The sequence below is a fragment of the Eulemur rufifrons genome, chromosome 2 (assembly GCF_041146395.1).
Source record: "Eulemur rufifrons isolate Redbay chromosome 2, OSU_ERuf_1, whole genome shotgun sequence".
Classification (NCBI taxonomy): Eukaryota; Metazoa; Chordata; class Mammalia; order Primates; family Lemuridae; genus Eulemur; species Eulemur rufifrons.
Window position 1 is genome coordinate 57,541,402 of NC_090984.1, and position 25,324 is coordinate 57,566,725.

Consider the following 25,324-nt stretch of genomic DNA (forward strand, 5'->3'; position numbering starts at 1 on the left):
GTATTGACCTTTCTACCAACCATAATACTCTGACTGCTGATATTTTTCCTTTCCTATTGAACTATATAAAATGAAGACATTTTATGTTAACAAAGTAGTTTTTAACATTTAGAAAATAAGCAAACAAAAATAAATCACTCAATTTTCTCACTATAAAAATCTATCAGTGTTTTTTTTTTTTTTTTTTTACTAACTTTTCTTTTGGTTTTTAAAACATTTTTTTCAGTGGGAATATACTTAAAGTATATTTTTTGTATTCCTGAATATGTCTCTTTTAAAACCCTCGCATTGTACGATCAAAACCTTTAGATAGAGATTTAATTATAGGTCCTTTGAAATGTCACATCCACTGTCATTCACCTCAGTGATTGCCCCCATATTTCTTGCTCAATTTCGCTAATTTTTTTCCACTTACTGTCTACAAGGTTCTCCATCCAGGGCCCATGGGGTGGGCCTCATAGCATCACCCTTGTAGTGGTTCCTTTTGGCTGCAATATCTGCTCCATGTTTATAACACTCAGGATGCCTCTTCCTGCCTGGTCTAGCTACACTCAAGTCCACTTTTGACTATAATGGGTCCCTACTGCTCCCACCACTTTATTCTACTTTCTTGCTGAGGCAGTGCAGAGTCGTGCCAAGCCAGAGCTGGGCTTGATATGGAGCAGCACAGGGAGGAAGGAGGAAGTGAGAATGAATGTTTGTCAGTGGTGTGGTTCTGGACGCGAGCATGGTGATGGCCATGCAAGTGGGGAATCTGTGGTATTCAATTCAGGTGTGGAACAATCATCAAAAATTTGGTTTGGTTGCTTAAAGATAAAGTAGTTTTGAAAATTAAGTAAGAAAGAATAATTCAATAGATTAGATTCTATAAAATGGATATTTGACCATCTTTGGACCTACTGAAAGGATAATTTTATATGATTCAAACTAATAAATACATACAAGCCTGGAGATTAACAATTTACTGGTAAGCATTAAAGAAAAGCATCTATTTTTTCCTAGACACAATTTTTAAAAATGGGCTTCCTTTATATTTTATCTTGTAACCATCTCTTTTTACTCAAATATATATTATTCACATATTTTCATAGTATTAATTTTTGTTTCTATATATGAGGTTGAAGTTTGGTATCTATTTTGAACGTGCCTTTTAGAGAAGTTGTATCAATTTATACTATCATTATCAGTGTATGAGAGTGTCTAGTTTTGCACATAATAAATCATCAATTTCTAAAAAACGTTGCCAATTTATTAAGTAAAACAAATGTACCCCAGTGCTATCTTGTTCATGTTTCTTTGATTACTAGTGATAGGTTTACTTTTCATGATCATCGGCTATTAGTATTTCTTCTTTAGTCTCTAGTCTTCACATGTTTTGCCCATTTTTAAATTGGTGTACCACACTTTTTTGTCTATTATTTATTTGGAAGACTGATTTTATTGAAAAATGTTAATAATGTGATGTCTTACAATGATTTTCTACAGTTTGTTTTTAATTTAATTTTTATAGTGCTTATGTCTCCATGTGAAGATATCTATATACATATCTATATGCATTATATTTATATATCTGTCTATATATAAAAATATATAAAATGTGACATATTTTGGATGCTTTTTCAATTATTTCACTCATGATTTGTGAATATGTGATATGCTTGGATTGAATTTTCCATCTTAATGTTTGCCTAAATATTCCTATACTTTCTTTTTTTTATAACATTTAAACATCCATTTAAAACTTCATTAAGTTTATGTTGAGAGGGAAAGATCTACATTTTTCCAAGTTTTATCTGTTGTATAAACATCATTGGTTGAATAATTTACCCTGTCCACCCTGATGTAGTATTACACGGAAGTAGTATATTTCCTTAGTGGTCTCCTGATAGGTCACTTTAAGTCACTCTAGTCTTTTCATTTCATTCTTTACATTGAAACTTTTGTGACCATTTGAATACAAATATGATCAAGCCACTGCTTAAAATTCTTGATATTTTTCTACTGCCCTTAGGCTAAAAAGCAAAGTTCTTATGGATACAAGATTCCATCATTTCTAGACTCATCTCAGTTGTTCAGCCACTTGCCTCACAGACCTTCCTGTCTCAGAGTCTTTGCACATGGCGTTTCCAAAGTCTGGACTACACTACTTACTCTTGAGTAGTAAGTCCCTATAGCAGAGTCTGAGCACACACCTCTGTGATGAGTCAGTTTTTCCTCATAGTACTCTGCCCTTTTTCTTCATATTAATTATCAGAGTTTTACCTGAATTTAAAACTATTTAATACCTAGTTTCACCATTAACCTATAAACCTCCTGAAACCAGGATTAGTGTTTTACTTCAGAACTTGGTATAGTTCCTGGCATATAGTAGATACTCATTACAAATATTAGTTGAATGGATAAATGAATGCATAAAATTTACAAAACATCTATGGCTACTAATGAAGATTTCTTTTTTTAATACCATATTTAAAAACAATTTAAATCTGTTTCTTTCAGTATTTATTTCTGATAAATTTTTGTTCTCATTTTGTTTGTAGTCTTTTAGGTTACACAGACAAAACCAATGTATGAAGCAAATTACTCTGAGGTGTCTGAATTCATACTCCTGGGACTTTCTACTTGCAAACCAGTGCAGCATTTCCTCCTTGCCTTCTCTGTAGTGTTTTATGTAATAATCGTTCTGGGAAACCTTCTTGTTGTGTTTACAGTAATATTTGACCCTCATTTACATTCCCCTATGTACTTCCTTTTAGGAAACCTCTCATTTATTGATTTGTCTTTTTCTACCTTAACAGTTCCTAATATGATTTTTGACCTGTACTCTGGGCACACCACCATATCATTCCAGGGGTGTGTCATCCAGATATTTGTCCTCCATGTCCTGGGTGGATCTGAGATGGTGCTGCTCATAGCCATGGCCTTCGATCGGTATGTGGCCATATGCAAGCCCCTCCACTACCTGATCGTCATGAGCCCACGAATGTGCATTTTGCTTGTGTCTGGTGCTTGGGTTATTGGTCTCATTCACTCAGTAGCCCAGTTGGCTTTTGTTGTCCATTTGCCTTTTTGTGGTCCTAATGAGATAGATAGCTTTTATTGTGATCTTCCTTGGTTCATCAAACTTGCGTGTGCAGATACCTACAGAATGGAGTTCATGGTTACTGCCAACAGTGGGTTCATATCCACGGGCACCTTCATCTTATTGATTATTTCCTATATCTTCATCCTAGTCACTGTATGGAAACGCTCTTCAGGTGGTTTGTCCAAGGCCCTCTCAACTCTTTCAGCTCACATTACTGTGGTAGTTTTGTTCTTTGGACCGTGCATCTTTGTTTATATGTGGCCATTTCCCACAGTACCAGTGGATAAGTTTCTTGCCATTTTGGACTTTATGATTACACCCATTTTGAATCCTGCCATTTACACTTTGAGGAACAAAGACATGAAGATGGCAATGAGGAGACTAAGTAGTCAACTCCTGAATCTGAGGAAGATCTCCTAAATAACTCACAAGAGCACAAATGATGCCTTCTCTAAGCACCACTGTAAACACAAGTGTTTAAAAAGTTATGCTGTTTTAAGATAATTTATTGTCCTTAATCCACAAGCTCAAAAACTGTGGCTAGTTTATTCCAAGTTAATAACCAATAATGTGATTATATATTTAATTGCTTAGAGGCAATTTTACATAGTTTTAAAATTTTACAATCCACTTTTTGAGTGGGCCACTTTTGACTAGAACATAGAACACCCTATTACTTTTTAATGAATTCCAATTCCCAAGCACATTTACAGAGATATTAGTATAAGTAGATATTTTCCTCTCACGTTGGGTTGAAAAATATTCTCATTTAATGAGAATACTTGGTTCTCATCACAGTTATTTTTTGAGAAGCAAAGTAGGTTAACATTCTATATTGATTCATATTCATTGTTCTTTCTTTTCCTTCCTTTATTTATTACTTTTATTAATAAATGTACTCAGTTACATAAATATAATTTTTGAAAGAAATGTCATTTATTTAATAAATTAAATATTGTTTAATAGTTACATAAACTGAAAATAATAAAATTAATAAAGAAATAGTTAAACAATTAGTAGTGCTTTGAATGCCATTTAGGGATCTGTTCACCAAGAGGGAAAGTTTGTCTTCTTCCTCCCAAACTTGAGTTTAAACATGCCCTTTAAATGTGTAGTGGCAATAAAAAGTTGTGAATTTAGAAGAAACATTCAATCAAAAAAAGTAGAACTAAACTGAGATTGAAAAAATGTTAAAGACAGCGACCTCAGCTGTAATCTTGCTCAACAATGGATCCACTTCAGTTATGAACACCATTCTATGTTCAACCAATTAAGCAACCTTATTCTTTTAGACTTCCAGGCCTGGGAAACTGACCAGCACATAGAGCAACACAATATGGAAACTTTACCTGTTCAAATTGAAATTGTATGCTTATATTGAAATGAAATTTGCTTTTCCATAACTTTCATATTGTATTTCTTATTTTATAGTCTGGAATTGTACATAATAAAATGTCTTTTATGTTTTCCCCTCCTTTCATGTTTAAAAATAAATATGATCCTATTATATCTTCCATTTTTAAGGTTCAATATTTTTCCTGAGGTTAAACATATTGAATCTTAAATCTTTTTAGGCAAAATTCTCCATTTTGGAAATCTCATCATAGAATTCTTTTATTATGAGACAACCTGGAATATCAGTTTAATTTTCTAATACCCAGTAAAGTCTTCAGCAACTGCTTCATAGTATTATTAAATTGTTTTCAAAAGTTGAAAGAAGAATACATACAGATTACAAAAGTTGCTTAGTCATGTAGCCTCATATATCAGATGGCCAGATTCAAAATAGTTAACTGGAAGCAAATTTACAGAATGTTTGTGAGGGCACTACAGACTATATAATTTGTTGAGAGTTTTGAATATATTCTCTGAGAGTGTCTAGGGGATACTTTTGAGGTGTTCACCAACAACTTTAAGAAGCACATTTATAGCTGTCTTCTGTACCCAAGGGTTAGAGCAGTTGGGAATTCTGCCGTGGAACTTGGTTTTCTAGTGACAAAGGAATAAGATTCTGGACTAGCCAGAGATGGGAGCACTTAGCCATCATATTCAAGGTAGTCATAATTGTTTTAACAGGTAGCATAATAGGCTGAATTGTATCCCATCCCGCTCCAAATTCAGCCTGGAAATATGGTATATCTTGGTGTGATAGAGACATGTAGCCATTTAGGGAGGTTGGGTGTTTCTTGTCTTGGATAACCAGATAAAAAGCTGGTGTATATTTTTTTATACATTGTTAGATTCAATTTGCTAATATATCACTGACAATTTTTTGCATTTATATTCATGAGAGATATTGCTGTGTACTTTTTATTTCTTATATTATCTTTCTCTGGTGTTAGTATGAGGGTGATGCTAGCCTAATATGAGTTAGGAAGGATTCCTTCTGCTTCTATCTCATGCAAGAGATTGTAAAGAATTGTATCATTTCTTCCTTATATATTTGGCAGAATTCATCAGTGAACCCATCAGGGTCTGGTGCTTTCCGTTTTGGAAGACTGTTAATTGTATATTTAATTTATTTAGTAGATATAGGTGTGTTAAGATTGTCTATTTCTTTTTGTGTGACTTTTTGGCAGATTACATCTTTCATAGAATTCACTTATGTCATGTAGGTTATCAGAATTGTGGGCATAGACTTTTTTTTTTTTTTTTTTTTTTTTTTAGTCAGAGTCTTGCTCTGTTCCCCGGGCTAGAGTGAGTGCCGTGGCATCAGCCTAGCTCACAGCAACCTCAAACTTCTGGGCTTAAGCGATCCTACTGCCTCAGCCTCCCGAGTAGCTGGGACTACAGGCATGCGCCACCATGCCCGGCTAATTTTTTCTGTATATGTTTTTAGTTGTCCATATAATTTCTTTCTATTTTTAGTAGAGATGGGGTCTCGCTCTTGCTCAGGCTGGTCTCGAACTCCTGAGCTCGAGCGATCCACCCGCCTCAGCCTCCCAGAGTGCTAGGATTACAGGCGTGAGCCACCACGCTCGGCCTAGACTTTTTAATTATATTCCTTTATTATCTTTTAATGTCCACAGGATATCTAGTGATATCTGTTTTATTTCTAATGTTAATAATTTGTGTCTTTTTTTTTTTTTTTTTCCTTAGCCTGGCTAGAGGCTTATTGATTTTATTAATCTTTTCAAAGGTACAGCCTTTGGCTTCATTGATTTGCTCTATTTATTATTTTTCACTTTAATTGATTTCTGCTCTAATTTTTATTATTTATTTTCCTCTGCTTATTTTGAATTTAATTTAATCTTTTTTTTTTTTTTCTAGTTTCCTAAGGTAGAATCTCAGATGATTGATTTTGGATCCTATTTCCTTTTCTTTTCTTTTCTTTCTTTTTTTTTTTTTATGGGTATAGACAAATGTTTATTATCTGTATTCTATTAATAGTTTTCTAGTGTGTCATTTGCTTTCAACTTAATTATGGTGATTTTTGATGTACAGAATTTAGAATTTATGTCAGCAAATACAAAGATATTTCCTTTGTTTTTTTCTTTGAGTAATTATTTCAATTACTTGAAAAAAATTTAAATATTTTAACTAAAAATATTATGACTTTTTAAAGTTATTGGATCCTATTTTCTAATATATGCATCCAATGTTATAAATTTCTTTCTAAGCACTACTTTTAATGCATCCCACAAATTTCAAAAAGTTGAATTCTTCTTTTAATTTAGCTCAAAGTACCTTATAATTTTTCTTAGGATTTTCTTCTTTGATGTATGTGTTATTTAGAAGTGGGTTTTAATCCCCAATTAGCTTGAAGTTTTCCAGCTATTTTTTTGTTATTGATTATTCAATTCCACTGTGGTATAAAATATACTTTGAAAATTTCTATTCTTTTAAATTTGTTAAGGTTTTATGGCCTATGTTGTCTATGTTGGGAAAAGTTCCATGTGAGCTTAAGAAAAATATGTATTCTGCTATTATTGGATGAAGAGTCTGTAGATGCCAATTATATCTGGTTGATTAATGGTGGTGTTGAGTTCAACTATGTCCATACTGATTTTCTGTCTACCGAATCTGTTCATTTCTGAGAGAGGGGTTTTGAAGTCTCCAACATAATAGCAGATTCATTTATTTCTCCTTTTAGAGTTTTTGCTTCACATATTTTGATACTCTGTTGTTAGGTGTATACATATTAAAGATTGCTATGATTTCTTGAGAATTGACTCTTGTATCATTATGTAATGTCCCTCCTTATCCCTGATAATTTTCCTTGCAATGAAATCTGCTTTGTCTGAAATTAGTACAGTTACCCCTTCTTTCTTTTGATTAGTGTGACCATGATATATATTTCCCCATCTCTTTACTTTTAGTATATTTGTCTCTTTATGTTTAAAGTGTGTTTCTTATAGATGAAATATAGTTATGTTTCGTTTTTTGATCTACTCAATCTCTTTTTTTTAAATGGTGTATTTAGACCATCATTTAAATTATTGATGTAGCTGAATTAATGTCATACATGTTAATGTTTTCTATTTATTGCCCTTTTTCTTTGTTTCTGTTCTACATATTATGCTATTCTTCTGGCTTATGTGGTCCTATTTGAACATTTTATGATTCTGTTTCCTCTGTATTGTTAGTGTATCAATTATACTTCTTTTTTTAACTTAATTTTTTTCTTTGGAGTTTAGAATATACATTTACAATGAATCCAAGTCTACTTTCAAATAACACTATATCACTTCACAAGTAGTACTAGTATTTATTTATTTATTTATTCATTTTTTACCACATTCTTTTTATTTATTTTTTTTATTCTTATTTCAGCATATTGTGGGGGTACAAAAGTTTTGGTTATGTATATTGCCCTTGCCCCCCACCCCCTCGAGTCAGAGCTTCAAACGTGTTCATCCCCTAGATAGTGTGCATCACACTAGTACTAGTATTTAATAATAAAATATTCCTTACTCCTATCCCTGGTATCATTGCTGGCATTCATTTCACTTATATATGCCTATAATCCTACATATAATACTTAAGCATAATAATACAATACATAGATGTTGTTATTATTTTGAACAAATTTTTATCTGTTAGATCAATTGTGAATAAGGAAAATAAGAGTTTTTATTTAACCTTTACTTATTCCTTTTCTAATGCTCCTTGTTTCATTATGTAGAGCCAAGTTTCTGACTTACATTATTTTCCTTTTCTCTGAAGAACTTCTTTTAACCTTTCATGCTAGATAGTTCTACTGGCAACAAATCCATTCAATTTTTCTTTGTCTGAGAAAGTCTGTATTACTTCTTCATTTTTGTAGGATAATTTTGCAGGATACAGAATTCTAGGTTGGTGAATTTTTTTTCCCCCTAAACACTTTAAGTATTTCATATCATGCTTTTCTTCATTGAATTGTTTCTAAGGAGAAATTGGATATAATTCCATTTTTATAATTGCTCCTCTATAGATGAGACTTTTTTTTCTGTGTTCTTTTTTTATTATTTATATTGTAAGTTATATTTTGTGTAAAATAGGGAGAAATATATCCATATTGTATATGGATAAAGAAACTTTGGAAGGATAGAAGGATGCATAAGCCATTAGCATATACATTTTAGATTTTTTTTTTCTAATTCTATGAAAAATAATGTTGGTATCTTGATGGGAATTGTATTGAATTTGAAGATTGCTGTGGGCAGTATTGTCACATTAACAATATTGATTCTTTCAATCCATAAGAATGGATGTTTTTCTATTTGTTTTGTCATCTACAATTTATTTCTTTAGTGATTTATAGTTCACCTTGTAAAGATCTTCCTCCTCCTTTGTTAAATTTATTCCTAGGTATTTTATTTCTTTTCCAGGTATTGTAAATAGGACTGAGTTCTTGACATGATTCTCAACTTGGTTGTTGTTGGTGTATAGAAATGCTTTTGATTTTTGTATGTTGATATTATAACCTGAGACTTTGCTGAATTTGTTCATCAAATCTAGGAGTGTTTTTGAAGAGTCCTTAGTGTTTTCTAGGTATAAGTTCACATCATCAGCAAACAGAGATAATTTGACTTCGTATTTTCCAATTTTTATGCCGTTTATTTCTTTTTCTTGCTAGGCTACTCTGGCTAGGACTTCCAGTACTATGTTGAATAGAAGGGGGGAAAGTGGCCATGCTTGTCTTGTTCCAGCTTTTAGAAGGAATGTTTTCCACTTTTCCCCATTCAGTATGATGTTGGCTGTGGTTTTGTCATATATAGTTTTTTTTTTTTATTTTGAGATATGTTCCTTCTAGGCTGAGTTTTTTGAGAATTTTTATCATGAAGATGTGCTGGATTTTTATCAAATGCATCTATTGAGATAATTGTGGTTTTTGTTTTAATTAAATACTTCTGTTTATGTGGTAAATCACAATCATTGACTTGACTATGTAAAATCATCCTAGTCAACCATCTTCTCATTCAGTCATTAATAATTACTTTTGTCCATCATCATACTGTATGAAAATGTCTCTCAGGGTAAGGCCACTCAGGCTGGTAGGCTTCCTTTGATCTTGTCAGGTTCCATGAGCAGAAGTGGTGTTGCCAAACACATAGCTTCACCCATCAGGCATCTAGTATAATTGAGCTAAGAGATGATATCATCTTTTACTCCGAACCTCCTTTGAGGTGTTAATGTAATATTGAAGTTCCCTCAATTCATACCCATTTAATCACTTCTTTACCTCAGCTGTTATTCCTCCTTTCCTTCATTAATGCCCAAACTTCTCCATCTTTGGAAGGGATATTGGTTTCAGCCATCATGCTGGTCTAGATTGTAGGCAGCAATATTAGTCTAGCAAGTGTGTCCCCCTCAGTTCACTTCTACTCATATAGGGTAAGATTACATAGGTACAGAACTAGTGATATGTTTTTATTACAAGGAAATATAGCTGCATTTACTGTTAGCCTCAATTTTGCTAAATGGGATATAGGTATAACCCACCCCCATCAGGCCCTTGGGAATTGTAACATAAGTTTTTAAAAACATAATTACAGTTTCTTCCTTAGAAATTATTGTGATTTCCAGCACTTGTAATTGTGGCCCGGGTCCTGTGACCACTGCATCAGGAAAGGGAAAGAAAAAAGAGTTGAGGTGATGTGGGGAAGAAAGAAAAAAACGTACACTTGTTAAACCAGCATACTCCTCCCTTGGCAAGATTCACATAGTTTTACCAACATCCTCTCCCATGTCCTCTTAAGCTAAACCAGAAGAACAGGACTATTTAGTGGGGACTCTCCTTTAGTCCTACTCATGTTGAGTGTGAGCACACACTGGTGATGGTGTGTTAGCCAGCCCTTTAGGACTATATCTCCCCTAATTTTAGACAACCAATGTTTCAATTGCTTGTTCCACTTTTCTATGAAACTATTACTCTGAGGAGAATATCTCTTTGCCTATTGTTTAACATTTTGGGTGGTACAACGTATTCCTTGGTTGGCCAAATTGGTGCAATATCTTCTGTTCCAAATCTCCTATAGTACTCTGAGCATTTGTATCTTCCACCAGGTAAGCAAAGCCCAGTCCAGAATCAGTGTCTATTCCTGTCAAGACCAATTTGTAGCCTCCCATAGCTACCAGCATCAGTCTGACCTGCCAGCTATGTTTAGGGCCTTCAAAGCAAGAAATATCCACAGTGCCATCTTAAGTCTCTGTCTCTTTTGTTGTCAGATAGAACAGTTCTTGTTGGCATTTTGTACCTCAGTGCAAGAGGAATATGCCTAGATTCAGCCAATATCTACCTTGCTGCAGATCTCCCATATCCATTCATTTCATAAACCCAGGTAGCCACCTCAAGTGAGCACATGGTGATATCTGTTTGTCAATTCTAATCACCTTATGAATCCATAATGGAGTTCCTCTGATGGGCATCAACCTCTCCTACTTTAATGCTCCCCTCAAATTTCCATAGGGCTGCGCCCCGTGCAGGCATCCCTTTATTAGGTCACGTTTCCACTGATCTCCCACCTCACTGTATGGCGAGGCCATTGGCCACTGTCCATGAGTCAGTAAAATCTAAAACACAGGAGCTTTTGCCACTGTTTTGTTCTTCCAGAGCACTGCTAGGAAAACAGCATGGAAGTCAGCCTACCACGCTGATTTGTTTTTATCTTACTCAATCAGAGTGGCATCCTTCAAAGTAGAATGTTGTCCATTCACCTTAGAAATGCCAACCACAAACCAACCATGTGTTTGTTGGTCAGTTGAGAACTGTTTATAGGACATGGAGAGTTATAAAGATACTCAGCATTCTGGATAGAAAAGAAGTTATTTAAAACATACAGTGATGAAAATGCAATGATTGAGTGAATATCTCTTTGAGGATGAATTGAGGCTACACCTAAGATAAAGACAACCAAACATTGACTGCTAGTCCTTTAATACCATCTGTGTGCAGGTGTCTGCTTAGAAGATGCTTGGTTTGTTTGCAATATATATTGCTTGATCAAACTATATTGCCAATTATATAATTTACAATAATTAGGTTTTTTTGTTTTTTGGATTAATAGGAATGCTCTCATATTTTATTTTTGGAATGAGTTACTCCTTAATTTATTTTGTAAGAAATAAATTTTCTATTATTCTGTGTGGTGTCAAATGACAAATGAACACTCTTGGAAATCAAATTGATCTCTGAATGCTTTAAGTGAAGAAAAATAAAACTCTGTTACCTTGAGGAAATTTAATTTCTATATCTGAGTCTTGTTTTGTCATTTATAATTTTGGGATTATACTAAATGCATTTAAGGCAATGCATATAACATAATAGCATAGACTAAGCAATCAAGTTAAAAATAACTGCATTATTTTTATTTTGTGATTTTTTGTATTATGCTCCCATATTAAAAGAAATAAAAACCACCATCCTCGTGGTTTATGATTTTTACTATTTATTCTTACAACTGAATTTCAATCTACTTAATTTATAATTCTAGAAAAAGACAAGAAATATTTATGATTCAAAACTTTTAGGATAATTTTTAAATGACAAAAATTTTATTTGCATACACCTTGACAAATAAATGTTAGACATTTGAATGAAAAAAAATGGTTTCTATTTATTTGTTAAAATATTAATATGTTAACCACTATACCATGTATTACAGCTTGAAGAAATAACCAGGTAAAGCATGGTCTCTACCTTACATTTTTAAACTTTTACAAAAATGGTTAATAATTTAAAGTATAAATAGTAGTCTTTGAGACTGAGATAACTAAAGGAAATAGCATTAGGATTTGTTTTATTTTATTTTTAACATTTATTAACTTAATGAATATCAAGCAGAGAATAACCTCCACTGATATTCCTTATGTACTTTACCACTTTTATATCATCCTTTCTTTATTTTTTCTCCATAAGCATTTGGGTAGGAAGCTATGTTAAGAGAAAATGATAATGTTTTGCCTTTGGACAAAAGGCAAGTGAAGATTAGCAGAAGGTATCAATGCTACAGAAACACTATTGTTCCCAATGGGGTTCAGAGAAAATTCAAAATAAAAGTTCATTAAGATGCAATCCATCAGAATGGATATATGGCTTTGTTGATTGAATTACAGGCTTTTGTTTAATGTAGTTATAGGCATAGGAAGAATGATTAGATTATTTTCTCATGATGAAGAATTATTAGTGTTTGTATTTTAGAAAAATATTTCATGGTGTTCTGCTAATTCATTAGGAAATGTTCAAATTCCTGAATTTTATTAACTGTATTTTTGTATCTGGAGCCAAGAAAAACATGCAGACATAAATTAAATGCCCTGAATTCCCAATCTATTTTACAAGGTAAATATAATAATAGTCAATCTTGAGTACTCACATTGAAGCTTCTGAGCATTAAATATTAACATTAGAATCTGTGTAACAGCTTCTAAGTCTCTTCATAGCATTTTTCATCTCTTTATTTCTCAGAGTATAAATGGCTGGATTTAGGAGAGGTGTAATAACAGAGTAGAACACAGCAAGAAATTTGTCCATCCAGGTGATACTGAGTGGCCACACATAGATGAAGATGCAGGGTCCAAAGAAGAGCACCACCACTGTGAGGTGGGCAGTGCAGGTAGAGAGAGCCTTAGATGCCCCAGTTTTAGAGCTTTGGTGAACAGTGAGAAGAATATATGTGTAGGATATCAGCAACAGAATAAAGCAGGTCATTGCCAGAACCCCACTGTCACCATTCATTAATATTTCCAAGTTAGTGGAATCCATGCAGGCAAGCTTGATTACCAATGGTATATCACAGAAGAAGCTGTCTATGTCCCTGGGACCACAGAATGGCAGCTGAACAACTACAACCATTTGACTCACGGCATGCACAAAGCCAATGATCCAGGAAGTCACCACCAGCCCAATACACTTTTGCAGACTCATAATGGTAGAGTAGTGGAGTGGTTTGCAGATTGCCACATAGCGGTCATAGGCCATTATCACTAGTAGCACCATTTCACCACCTCCAACAAAATGCACAAAGAGTATCTGGCACATACAACCTCCAAAGGAAATGGTCTTGTTCTCCCTGAGAAAGTCTGTGATCATCTTAGGAGTAGTGACTGAGGAAAGCCACATATCAACAAAGGACAGATTGGCCAAAAAGAAGTACATGGGAGAATGAAGATGGGAATCAGTGATGATTAAGATCACAATGCCAATATTTCCAGATACAATGATCAGGTAAAGCATACAGAATATCACTAAGAGTAAGACCTGAATATTCCAAGAGTGGCAAAGTCCCAGAAGCACAAATTCTGAAACTACTGACTGATTTCTTCCATCCATTTTTATTCAGTGTGTCCTGTAAAATAACCTAGAGAGAAGATCAAATTATCAGTTAGTGGGATAAGCAAGGGTGCTTAATTTTTAGAATTTTGGGTTCACATTGAAATTTGACATTTATATCTGAGAGTAAAATGTATAATATGTGAAGAAAAATCTTGGCCCTATATAAATGGTGTTATGCCCAATAGAGAAGCTAACTGCCTGTAATTGAGAAGTGAGAGTTGAGATGGGATTGTTTTGCAAATTATTTATTTACTTTACTGAGAAGGTACTCTCACAAGAAGAGAATGAGAAAATCAGGGCAACAAGGTGAAGGGCTAAAAAGATTGTTGTATCACCTGAAAACTAGCCATTCCACTAGTCCTGTGAAAACAATCTGAGTGGGGAACCACCACCAACCATTACACTAAATAACTAAGAATTATGTAACACACTTAGAAAGACGGTAGTGAAGTGATATTGAAATTTGGTATAAATGACATGATTCCACATTATAATTTCTCTATATTTCTTCTATAAGACATCATAAAACCAATTCTTTAGCTTATCACTCTAAAATATGTGTTGGGATAATCTTTAAACAGAAACTACATGGAAGGTAATATAATAAATATTTGGCATGATGATTTGGATACAATACCAGGCACATAACTTATATAATTAATATCTACAATTAACTAAAATTCATTTAGTTAACTTAATGGATTAGGAAAAAATAAGGAAAAATACAGGAAATTCTTCTATCTGAAAAAAAAGGACACTAGAATGCAACAAAAAAAATATGAAAGCATTAAACTCACTAATAAAAATAAGTATTCAGAAAAATGTACAATATACTAATAATGTCATTGTGGGCAAACTACTCATATCTTTAGTATGAGGACCAAAGGACAATACTATTAACATAATAACTACAATAATTTGTTAAGCAATAGGCAATATAAAAACATAAATTGAGACATCAAAATGTAAAAATGTGGAGTTAAAGTGTAGACTTTTTAAAGTTTTTGTTTATTTCTTTTCTTCCTTTTGTAATCAAAGTTAAGTTGTCACCAGTTTAAAATTATTTATTATAACTGTAAAATATTTTTGGTGTGCTTCATCGCATGCAAAGGAAAAATCTATAGGAAATACATTAAAAATGAAAAGCAATGAATAAAAGAATGCTGTCAGAGAACAGCATTTAACCACAAAACAAGACAGGAAGAAAGGAAGACAGGAGTTACACAACAAGGAGGAAACAAGTAACAAAATGACAGTAGTAATATCTTGTCTATCAATACAGCAGGAGGATATAAAAATTATAAATATATATACCAAACACTGAAGCGTCTACCTATATAAAGACAATATTAACAACCTAAAGGGAGAGATCAATGGCAATTCGGTAATAATAGGGGACGTCAACACTTCATTTTAGAAATGAACAGACCATCTAGAGAAGAAATCAACAAAGAAATATTAGAGTTAATCTACATTGTAGATCATAGGAGACTAACGGACATTTACAAATCAATCTACCCAGCACCTGTAGACTACAAGTCTTTCTCAATAGCACATGGAACATTCTCCGCGACAGACTATATGTTAAGCCACAAAAAAACCCCGAACAAAGCAATATACAGATTCAATGCAATCTGCATTAAAATATCAATGAAATTCTTCACAGAAATAGAAAAAAAATCTTCAAATTCACATGGAAATGCGAAAGACCCCAAATAGCAAATACAAACTTGAGTTAAAAGAACAAAGCTAGAGGCATCATACTACCTGACTTAATAATATGTTACACGGTATAGTAACCAAAATAGCCTGGTACTGACATAAAAATAGACACATAGACAAATGGAACAGAATAGAGAGGTCAGAAATAAATCCATGCATTTATAGCCAACTTATTTTCAACAAAGATGCCAAGAAGACACATTGGGGAAAGGACAGTCTCTTCAATAAATGTTGCTGGGAAAACTGGATAACCACATGCAGAAGAATGAATCTAGATCCCTCTATAAATGGATTAAAAAATTAAATGTAAGACCCAAAACTAGCATTCCTATATGCCAATAACCATCAAGCCAAAAAACAAATCAAAGATGCTAAATCTTTCACAATAGCATCAAAGAAAACTAAATATTTAGGAATATATTGAATGAAGAAGGTGAGAGACCTATATAGGGAGAACTACCAAACACTGAGAAAAGAAATTGTAGAAGATGTAAACAGATGGAAAACACTACCATGCACATGGACTGGCAGAATCAATATTGTTAAAATGTCCATACTACCTAAAATGATCTACAGAATTAATGCAATCCCTATCAAAATATCATCATCATTCTTTGCAGATCTAGACAAAATAATTCCACGCTTCATATGGAACCAGAGAAAACCTCGTATAGCCAAAGCAATCTTAAGCAAAAAGAACAAATTGGGAGGCAGCAGTCTACCAGACTTCAAGCTTTACTACAAGAGTATAGTAACCAAAACAGCATGGTATTGGCACAAGAACAGAGATATAGGTCATTGGAACAGGACTGAGAACCCAGATATACAGCCATTCTCATACTGTCATCTAATGTTTGACAAAGAAGACAAAAATATACACTGTGGAAAAGAATCTCTATTCAATAAATGATGCTGAGAAAAATGGATGACCACATGCAGAAGATTGAAACTGGAGCCCCACCTCTCTCCTCTCACAAAAATCAACTCACGATGGGTAACAGACTTAAACCTAAGATGTGAAACCTTAAGAATTCTGAAGGAAAATGTTTAAACTCTTTTAGACATTGACATAGGCAAAAAATTTAAAAAGAAGACCCCCAAAGGAATCACAGCAACAACAAAAAGAAATAAATGGGACCTGATCAAATTAAAGAGTTTCTGCACAGGCAGGGAAACTATCATTGAACACATGGACAACCTACACAATGGGAAAAAATATTTGCATGCTACATATCTGATAAAAGGCTGATAACAAGAACCTATGTAGAACTTAAGAAAATTAACAAGAAAAATCAAACAACCCCATTAAAAAGTGGGCAAAGGACATGAACAGAAACTTTTCAAAAGAAGACAGAATAATGATCAGCAAACATATAAAAAAGTGCTCAATATCTCTAACCATCAGGGAAATGCAAATCAAAATCATAATGAGATATCACCTAACTCCAGTGTGAATGGCTTTTATCAAAAAGTCCCAAAACAATAAATGCTGGCATGGATATGGAGAATAGGAACACTCTTACACTGCTGGTGGGACTGTAAATTAGTACAACCCCTGTGGAAATTAATTTGGAGATAACTCAAAGAACTAAAAATAGATATACCATTTGATTCAGCAATCCCACTACTAGGCATCTATCCACAGGAAAAAAAGACATTCTAAAATAAAGATATCTGCACTTGAATGTTGATGGCAGCACAAATCACAATTGCAAAGATGTGGAAACAACCCAAGTGCCCATCAATACATGAGTGGATTAAGAAAATATGGTATATGTATACCATGGAATACTATTCAACCACAAAAAACACTGGTGAACTAGAACCTCTTATACTATCCTGGATGGAGCTGGATCCCATCCTTCAAAGTGAAGTGTCACAAAAATGGAAAAACAAGCACCACATGTACTCGCCATCAAATTGTTACTAACTGATCAACACTAAGGTGCTCACGTGGAAGTAATATTGATCAGGTGCCAGACGGCTGGGAGAGGTGTAGTGGGGGTGAGTATACTCACAACTAATGGGTGCAGAGTACACTGTATGGGGTCAGGGCACACTTGTAGCTCTGGCTTGGGTGAAGCAAAGGCATTATATGTAATCAAAACGTTTATACCCCCATAATATTCTGAAATTTTTTTTAAAAAGACCCAAAACTATAAAATTACTAGAAGCAAAAATAGACAATTTTACATCAAACTAAAATTCTTTGGCAGCAAGGAAACAATCAATAGAGCAAAGGGACAATCTACAGAATGGGAGAAAGTATTTGCAAATTATGCATTTGACAAGAGATTAATATCCACTATGTATTACTATAAGGAGCTCAAACAACTCAATAGAAAATAAACAAATAATTTGACTTAAAAATGGGAAAAAGTCCTCAAAAGACATTTCTCAAAAGGAGACATACAAATGGCCAACAGATTTATGAAAATGTCCTTGTCATCTTTAATTATTTGGAAAATGCAAATCAAAGCTACAATGAGATAACACCTCACTCCGGTTAGAATGGATATTAACATTACCAAAAAGACAAAAATATCAAATGCTAGGATATGGAGAAAGAGGAACATCTTTGGATTCTTGGTGTTATGTAAATTATTAATACTAGAGCCATTATGAAAAACAGGATGGAGGTTTCTCAAAAAATTAAAAATAGAATTACCATATGATCCAACAATTCCATGATTGGGTATATATCCAAAGGAAATGAAATCAGTATGTTGAAGAGATATCTGCACTCTCATGTATATTGCAGTACTATTCACAATAGCCAAGAAGTGGAATCAAACTAAATGTCCATCTACAGATAAATGGATAAAGAAAATGTGGTATATAGATGCAATGAAATAGTATTCAGCCACAAAAGAGAATGAAATTTTGTACTGTGCAGCTACATCAATGGACCTGGAGGACATTATGTTAAGCAAAATAAGTCAGTCACAGAAAGACAACACCACATGGTCTCTCTCATATGTCTCATATGTAGAATCTAAAAAAGTTGATTTTATAGAAGTAGAAAGTGGAATAGTGGTTACCAGAGGATGGGGAGGATGGAGTGAGGGGAGGAACAGGAGAGGTTAATCAAGGGGTACAAAGTTACAGTTGACAGGTAGAATAAGTTCTGGTGTTCTATTACACAGTAGGATGACTATGGCAAGTGGCAATATCGTATATATTTCAAGATAGCTAGAAGAGAAGATTTTGAATGTTATCACCACAAAGGAATGATAAATATTTAAAATGATGGATATGGTAATTATTCTCATTTTATCATTATATAATTTATACGTGCATTCGAACTTCACAGTTTATCCCATAAATATACACAATTAATAATGTGTCAATTATAAACAAAAATAACACAAAAAAATATAAGCACTGAACTCTCTTTATAAAAAAATTCACCTTTGATTATATGAATGAATGCTGGGAAATCTCTAGGCTTTGAAATATTATCATCTCCTGATCATCAAAGTTACAAAAGATATCTATTTTCTATTTATCTGTCATTGATTTCATCTATCTATATTTTTAGGTAAGAATATATTTACAGACTTGTAGGAAAGTACATCTGTTACTTTTAATGCTTCGTATACTAATTATCTACCTCCAAAGATGATAATAATAGTGCTTATAATATCGATTCTTAAGGGGGGAGAATTCTTCTTGAGCGTAATATTGGAAAGATAATTGCTGACATCCCTTCACCCTTTATTATCTTCCTTGGCACCATTTCACTGTTTAAATTTCTCATCTTTTATCCATTGAAATCTCCAGGGTGGTACCAATGAGAACAAATGAAATATGAAAACCATTACCACATCATGAGCATTACTTTCCCCTTCCCTTATACTAAGAACTTAGAAACATTGATTAAGGAAAGAAAGAAATGCTCGTAAAGAAATTAGGTAAAGCACACATTTGCTGTGGAAAAGGAGGTATATGATAATAGTCTTAAATTACAAATAAATATATCCTCCATAATAGAGATTACCTAATTTCTAAAGGCAATATCCTGATATTTTACCCAATAGATTTATGTCCCCTGAGAAACTTGAACAATCTGACCTTTATTTGAAAGGTAATTTCAAGACAAACATTTTCAGGATACGTTTTCAATAACTAGTTCTATACTTGTTGGAACAAGTGACAGAGAAGATAGCTAATAGCAAAAGTAAGATCAACTGTGTTACAGAAGTTTGTTAAAGGGTGGATATGTACTTTCCTAGAGAAGAGTTTACCAAAAAGAAACCATACGGCTTTTTTCTCATTTTAAAAAGTTGTTAATATTTTATAATACTTATAGAGTAATTATCGTATTCAATATTCCATATTTATGAGAATTAGTAGAATAGCCATAGGCTTTTAAATTAATCAGACCTGATATAAAATCTATTATTGTTGATCTTGTGACTTTGATCTAAATGTATTTCTGTTTCCATTTCCTCATTTGTGAAAGAGAGGACATGAAATCTAATAGACATGTTGTGCATACGAATCAGAAACTATATAGAAAGCATTAAACTTTTGTGGTAGTATTTTAATACATAATAATTATTCCCCCTGTCTATTCTTTAAGGTAAATTTTAAAGGAGTAAAGTTTCCAAAGCTTTTTGACAAAATATTTAATGTACAGCCAAGCACATTTTGTAAGTAAAATGTATAATCACCTTTTAAAAAAATTAGTACTACTTACGTTTTCTCTAAATTAACAAACACATGCTTAGACCCTATAGGATGTACAGTTGCAAAGGACACATCAGACATGCCTCTTGCTTTCTAGGAACATAAGGACTTTTTCACCATTCACTTTGCTCTTACCTGGGAGGGGTTATTAATTTTTTAAGAGGAGCTACAAGAGGCTATAGGACATTCTATTAAAGCACCATTGGAATTCTTGACTTTACCTCAGAGAGAATTTCCACAAACTGGGGTAAGGATAATTTGGAGATTGGTGAAATTGAAAATTGAATTGCGCTTTTAAGAGTTGTAAAATATTTTAGGTTTATTGATGTAGTGCACTGCATGGTGACTATGTTAATAAAAACATATGTATATTATAAATTCCTTAGAGTGCAAATATCTTCCTACAAATAATAAGTGAGGTGATGCACATATCATTATATACATATATCAAAACATCAGATTGTGCTTGTATATAATTATTATCAATTAAAAATAAATTTAATACAACACATTTTCATCTCTTTCTAGATGCAATATTCTTCTATAAAGATTCTTCTCTATAATGATAACTCTAAAACTTTGATTTGTCAATATTTGCGTTTTCACAAGGAGAATCTTGTCCACAGAGAATTTAATAGATTGTCTGAGATATACATTGATGAGGTATAAAGGCAGAAACCCCAGTTCCTTCCTAGTTCATGCTTTTCCCCAGGTATGAATTTTAATCTTATGTCTGTAGTAATATCACTTGTCATTGATATATGACCCTTTTAACTTTTATCTCTATGCTAAAAGTTATCTTACATACAATGCTCTTCCTGGCATGAAAAATGTTATTCTTTTATATGAAATGAATCATTTGAATAAGAATAACTGGAAACTACTCATGTCAACTAAACATCGAAGAACTGTGATTTCCTAAATGGACCTGAAAGCACCTCTGAGACAGTTGTTAAAGGGACCACATAAATTCTAATAGGAATAGGATAGGAGGAGAAAACTTATGTACTGCCTTATGAAAATGTCAGAAGCTGAACAAGCCATTCTCAAATCCAAGCATGGCGGGCATGCAGGAAACATAAACACAGAATTATCTAAAAAAAAAAAAAAAAGAGATGAAATGACTTACTAAAAACACATTATCTCTAAGATCAATCTTCTCTTCTGATGTGTTCTTGAGATGACATCCATTGTGGGTGGAGACTGTATCTGTGGAAGTGCTTTCCCTCAGCCTGACATATATTCACCATGTGAAGGAATCCCTTGTGTGAAACTTCCTTATTCTATGTTCTGGAAGGAATAAGAATCATGGAGATAATTATCTTGGACATTTCTGGCGGACTTCTTTGTTAAAAGTGATAGCAAGTGTTGCATAATCTGGAAATCAGAACAGGGAGACAAGTAAAACCTCATATAAATCAGCTCAGCATTTAAATTTTGTGAAGTTTTGAAATGTACAATAAATTATTATTGATTATAGTCACCCTATTTTGCTACCAAACATTAGATCTTATTCCTTCTATTTAACTGCATTTTTGTATCCATTAACCATTCCAAATATATCCCCTTTTCCCAATGCCCTTCCCAAGTTCTGGTAGCCATCATTCTACTCTCTGTCTATATGAGTCCAATTTTGGTTTTTTTTGTTTGTTTCTATCTCTCATATATTAGTGAAGACATGCAATATTTGTTTTTCTGCACCTGGATTATTTCACTTAACATAATGTCTTCCAGTTTCATCCATGCCCTTGCAAATGACTAATAGAATGGAATTGAATGTTCCTAACACAAAGAAATCATAAATAATGATAAATTCTTAGATGATAGATACCCTAATTACCCAGATTTGATTGTTATGCATTGCATACTTGTATCAAAATATCACTTGTACCCCATAAATATATACAACTATTATAATTAACAACAAAAATTTAAAAAATGAGTGAAGTTTTAAAAATTATTCGTTACTTGACCTATTTGTACTAAGGAGTTGTTCTGAAATCTAAATCTGTAACTCTATCTATGTAATCAGATTTAAATAAGGTTTTAGTTCCAGTTGCAAAAGAATTCGTATTTTGACTAATATGATACAGGACCACCAACCAAACATCGTAATATGGATGGATGGCCCTAATGCATGTCAAATTTGTCTAAATAGGCAGATAATCTTGGTCAGATGACTAATGTATTTCAATATGTTCTATGATTACATGAGGTCCTGACAATTATATACTGAATGCCAAATTGATATCTTTAGATTTTAACAAAAAGACATAATCATTAGTTTAAAATATATTTATTTTGACTTTTTAGATTTTAAGACAACTTTGTTGAGGTGCAAGTGACATAATAAGCTGCCCATATTTAATGTGTCCAATTTAATACATTTTGACATACAAATACTAACATCAAATGATACATTTTTAAAATAAAATCATACTTGGGCAACAACTGCAGAATATGCATCCTTTTGTAAAGGAGGTAGAATGCTTACCGAGGTAGAACATTTACCCAAATAGACACTATTCTGATCCAAAAAGGAAGTCTTAAAGGATTGAAATCATGCAGTGAATGTTTCAAGATCACTGTGGAATTAATTTGGAACTCAGTAACATAGTTAATTGAGTTATAGCCAGATGTCTGGAAAATATATATTGCACTCTTAAAAAACCCTATGTGCAAAGTAAAGAATCACAATATAAATAAGAAAATATTGTGAACTCAATGAGAATAAAAATTATGGCACGCTCCTGGAACTAATGTGTGATTATAGCAAGGTTTCCAGATACATTGTGAATATATAAAAGTCTAATTATTTTCTATATACCAGCAATGAAGAAGTGGAATTTGAAGTTAAAAAGACAATACCATTCACAATAGTTTACATTTACAATGGATTACATTTCCAAAAGCATATCTGATGAAGAAGAATATACAAAGAGCTCTTAAAACTCAGGAATGAGATGATAAGTGAGCTGACCTAAATAGATCATTCTCCAAAGAAGATACACAGATGGCAAATATGTACAGACACTCAAAAAATATAAATCATTAGGGAATTACAAATTAAAACAATAATGAGATACCACTATATACCTATTAGAACAACCAAAACATACATAACACTGACAACAAATGCTGTGAAGGATGTGGAGCAATAGGAACTTCCATTTGTTGCTGGTGGGAATGCAAAATGGTACAACCACTTTGGAAGACAGTTTAGCAGTTTCTTATAAAACTAAACATACCCTTACCATTCATCTTGGTATTTATCCAAATGAGTTGAATACTTATGTCCACATAAAAACAGGCACACAAATGTATCTTCTTTCATAATTACCAAATCTTGGAAACAACCAAAATGTTTTTCAATAGGTGAGTAGATAAATAATCTTGTTACATTCAGACATAGGAATATTATTCAGGAATAAAAAGAAATGAGTTATTAAGACATGAAAAGTCATGGGAGTACCTTAAATACTTAACACTAAATGAAAGGAGCCAATATGAAAAGGCTACATAAAGTATTATTCCAAGTATATAACATTCTAGAAAAGGCAAAACCATGGAGACAGTAAAGATCAGTGGTTTCCAAAAACAAAGGGTCATGAAGGGATAAATAAGCAAGAACAGATGATTTTTAGGTCAGTGAAAATACTCAGTATGGTAGTGAAATGGAGGATACAGATGATCATACATTTGTCAAAACTCACAGAATGTACAAGACTAAAAGTAAACCCTAATGTAAACTGTGGACTCTGAGTGATAATCATGTGTTATTGTAGGTTTCTTTGTCATAACAAATGTACTACTGTGGCGTGGAATATTGATAGTGGAGAAGGTTGTGTGTATGCAGGGGCAGGGGTACACGGGAGCTCTGTGTACTTTCTGTTTAATTTTACTGAACCTAATTTGCTCTAAAAAGCGAAGTCTATTAAAACATTCAAAAAATACATTATAAAATGTACCCAGAATGTTTTAGAAGTGTCTAATGCCTCAGAAAAAGAACTTAAAACCAACCACCTTATGGATAAATGTTTTTATATTATGAACTGATTTCAACAAATTTTGAAACTGATAGTATCTCATTGCTGGGTTTGGTATATAAACACATTAATTAGTTTTATTGTTTTAATGATGACAAATTAAAATGACATTTTTTTCAGTGAGTCATGCCTTTTGATGTTATTTAAGCAGAAACAACATAGAAAGAAAAATCGACATGGCATTTTATTCAGCTACTGGATGGTGTAAAATGTGTAAACCCCAACAATGTCAAGCACATCGGTCTGTGATATGGACTCTTTTTATCTAGTCTTTTCTATGTTAGAAGTAATGGTGAACAGTGTAAAATAATGATATCTTACAGTGAGGGATTTGAGAATTGATGTGGATTAAATATAGGTTTCAAAGTGTTATATATCGTGTGGTGTTTTCAGTATATGAAAATGTTCAAAGGAAACTAATTTTACAGCATTTTTTTAAAAAAAACACTTGTGTAATGCTAAATTTGTGAACTTCCTGCAGTTGAATTAGAGCAAAATAAATATACTCAGTTGATAAACCAAAAAAAAAAAAGGAAAAAAAAAAACAAAAACCCCAAAGCTGACCAGCACTCTATGAAAGTGTCAAGGGTAAGAAAGACAAGGAAACACTGAGAAATTGTCATAGATCAGAGGAGACTAAGGAAACATGACATTTCAGTTTAGCAATGTAATGTCTTGGATTGAATCCTGGAGCAGAAAAAGGGCATTAGTGGAACAGTAGGGGAAACTTTGGTGAAGGGTATTTAGGAAATATCTGCAATCTGCATCTCTTCTGCATCTATTATTATTACTGTTAATTATTATTTTGAGACAGGGTTTTGCTCAGTTTCATGGGCTACAGTGCAGTGGCATCATCATAGCTCACTGCATCCTCAAACATCTCGGCTCCAGTGATCCTCCTGTTTCAGCCTCTTGAGTAGCTGGGACTACAGGTGTGCACCACCACGCCCAGCTAATTTTTCTATTTTGGTAGAGATGGGATCTTGCTCTTGCACACGCTGGTCTTGGACTCCTGACCTCAAG

General features: G+C 33.1%; 2 protein-coding genes across 2 annotated transcripts; one reads left to right on the forward strand and one right to left on the reverse strand.

The window, feature by feature from the left end:
• The first annotated feature begins 2,566 nt into the window (after positions 1 to 2,566).
• LOC138377446 (olfactory receptor 4F6-like) lies at positions 2,567 to 3,505 on the forward strand. Its single transcript, XM_069462368.1, has one exon. The coding sequence runs from the start codon at positions 2,567 to 2,569 to the stop codon at positions 3,503 to 3,505; it is 939 nt and encodes a 312-aa protein (XP_069318469.1).
• A 9,394-nt stretch (positions 3,506 to 12,899) lies between these two features.
• On the reverse strand, positions 12,900 to 13,838 carry LOC138398139 (olfactory receptor 4K14-like). Its single transcript, XM_069492363.1, has one exon. The coding sequence runs from the start codon at positions 13,836 to 13,838 to the stop codon at positions 12,900 to 12,902; it is 939 nt and encodes a 312-aa protein (XP_069348464.1).
• Between the last annotated feature and the right edge of the window lie 11,486 nt (positions 13,839 to 25,324).

What these genes read in the sequence shown, in the direction of transcription:
- LOC138377446 (XM_069462368.1), top strand. Translation starts at nt 2,567, where the DNA reads ATGTATGAAGCAAATTACTCTGAGGTGTCTGAATTCATACTCCTGGGA.
- LOC138398139 (XM_069492363.1), bottom strand. Translation starts at nt 13,838, where the DNA reads ATGGATGGAAGAAATCAGTCAGTAGTTTCAGAATTTGTGCTTCTGGGA.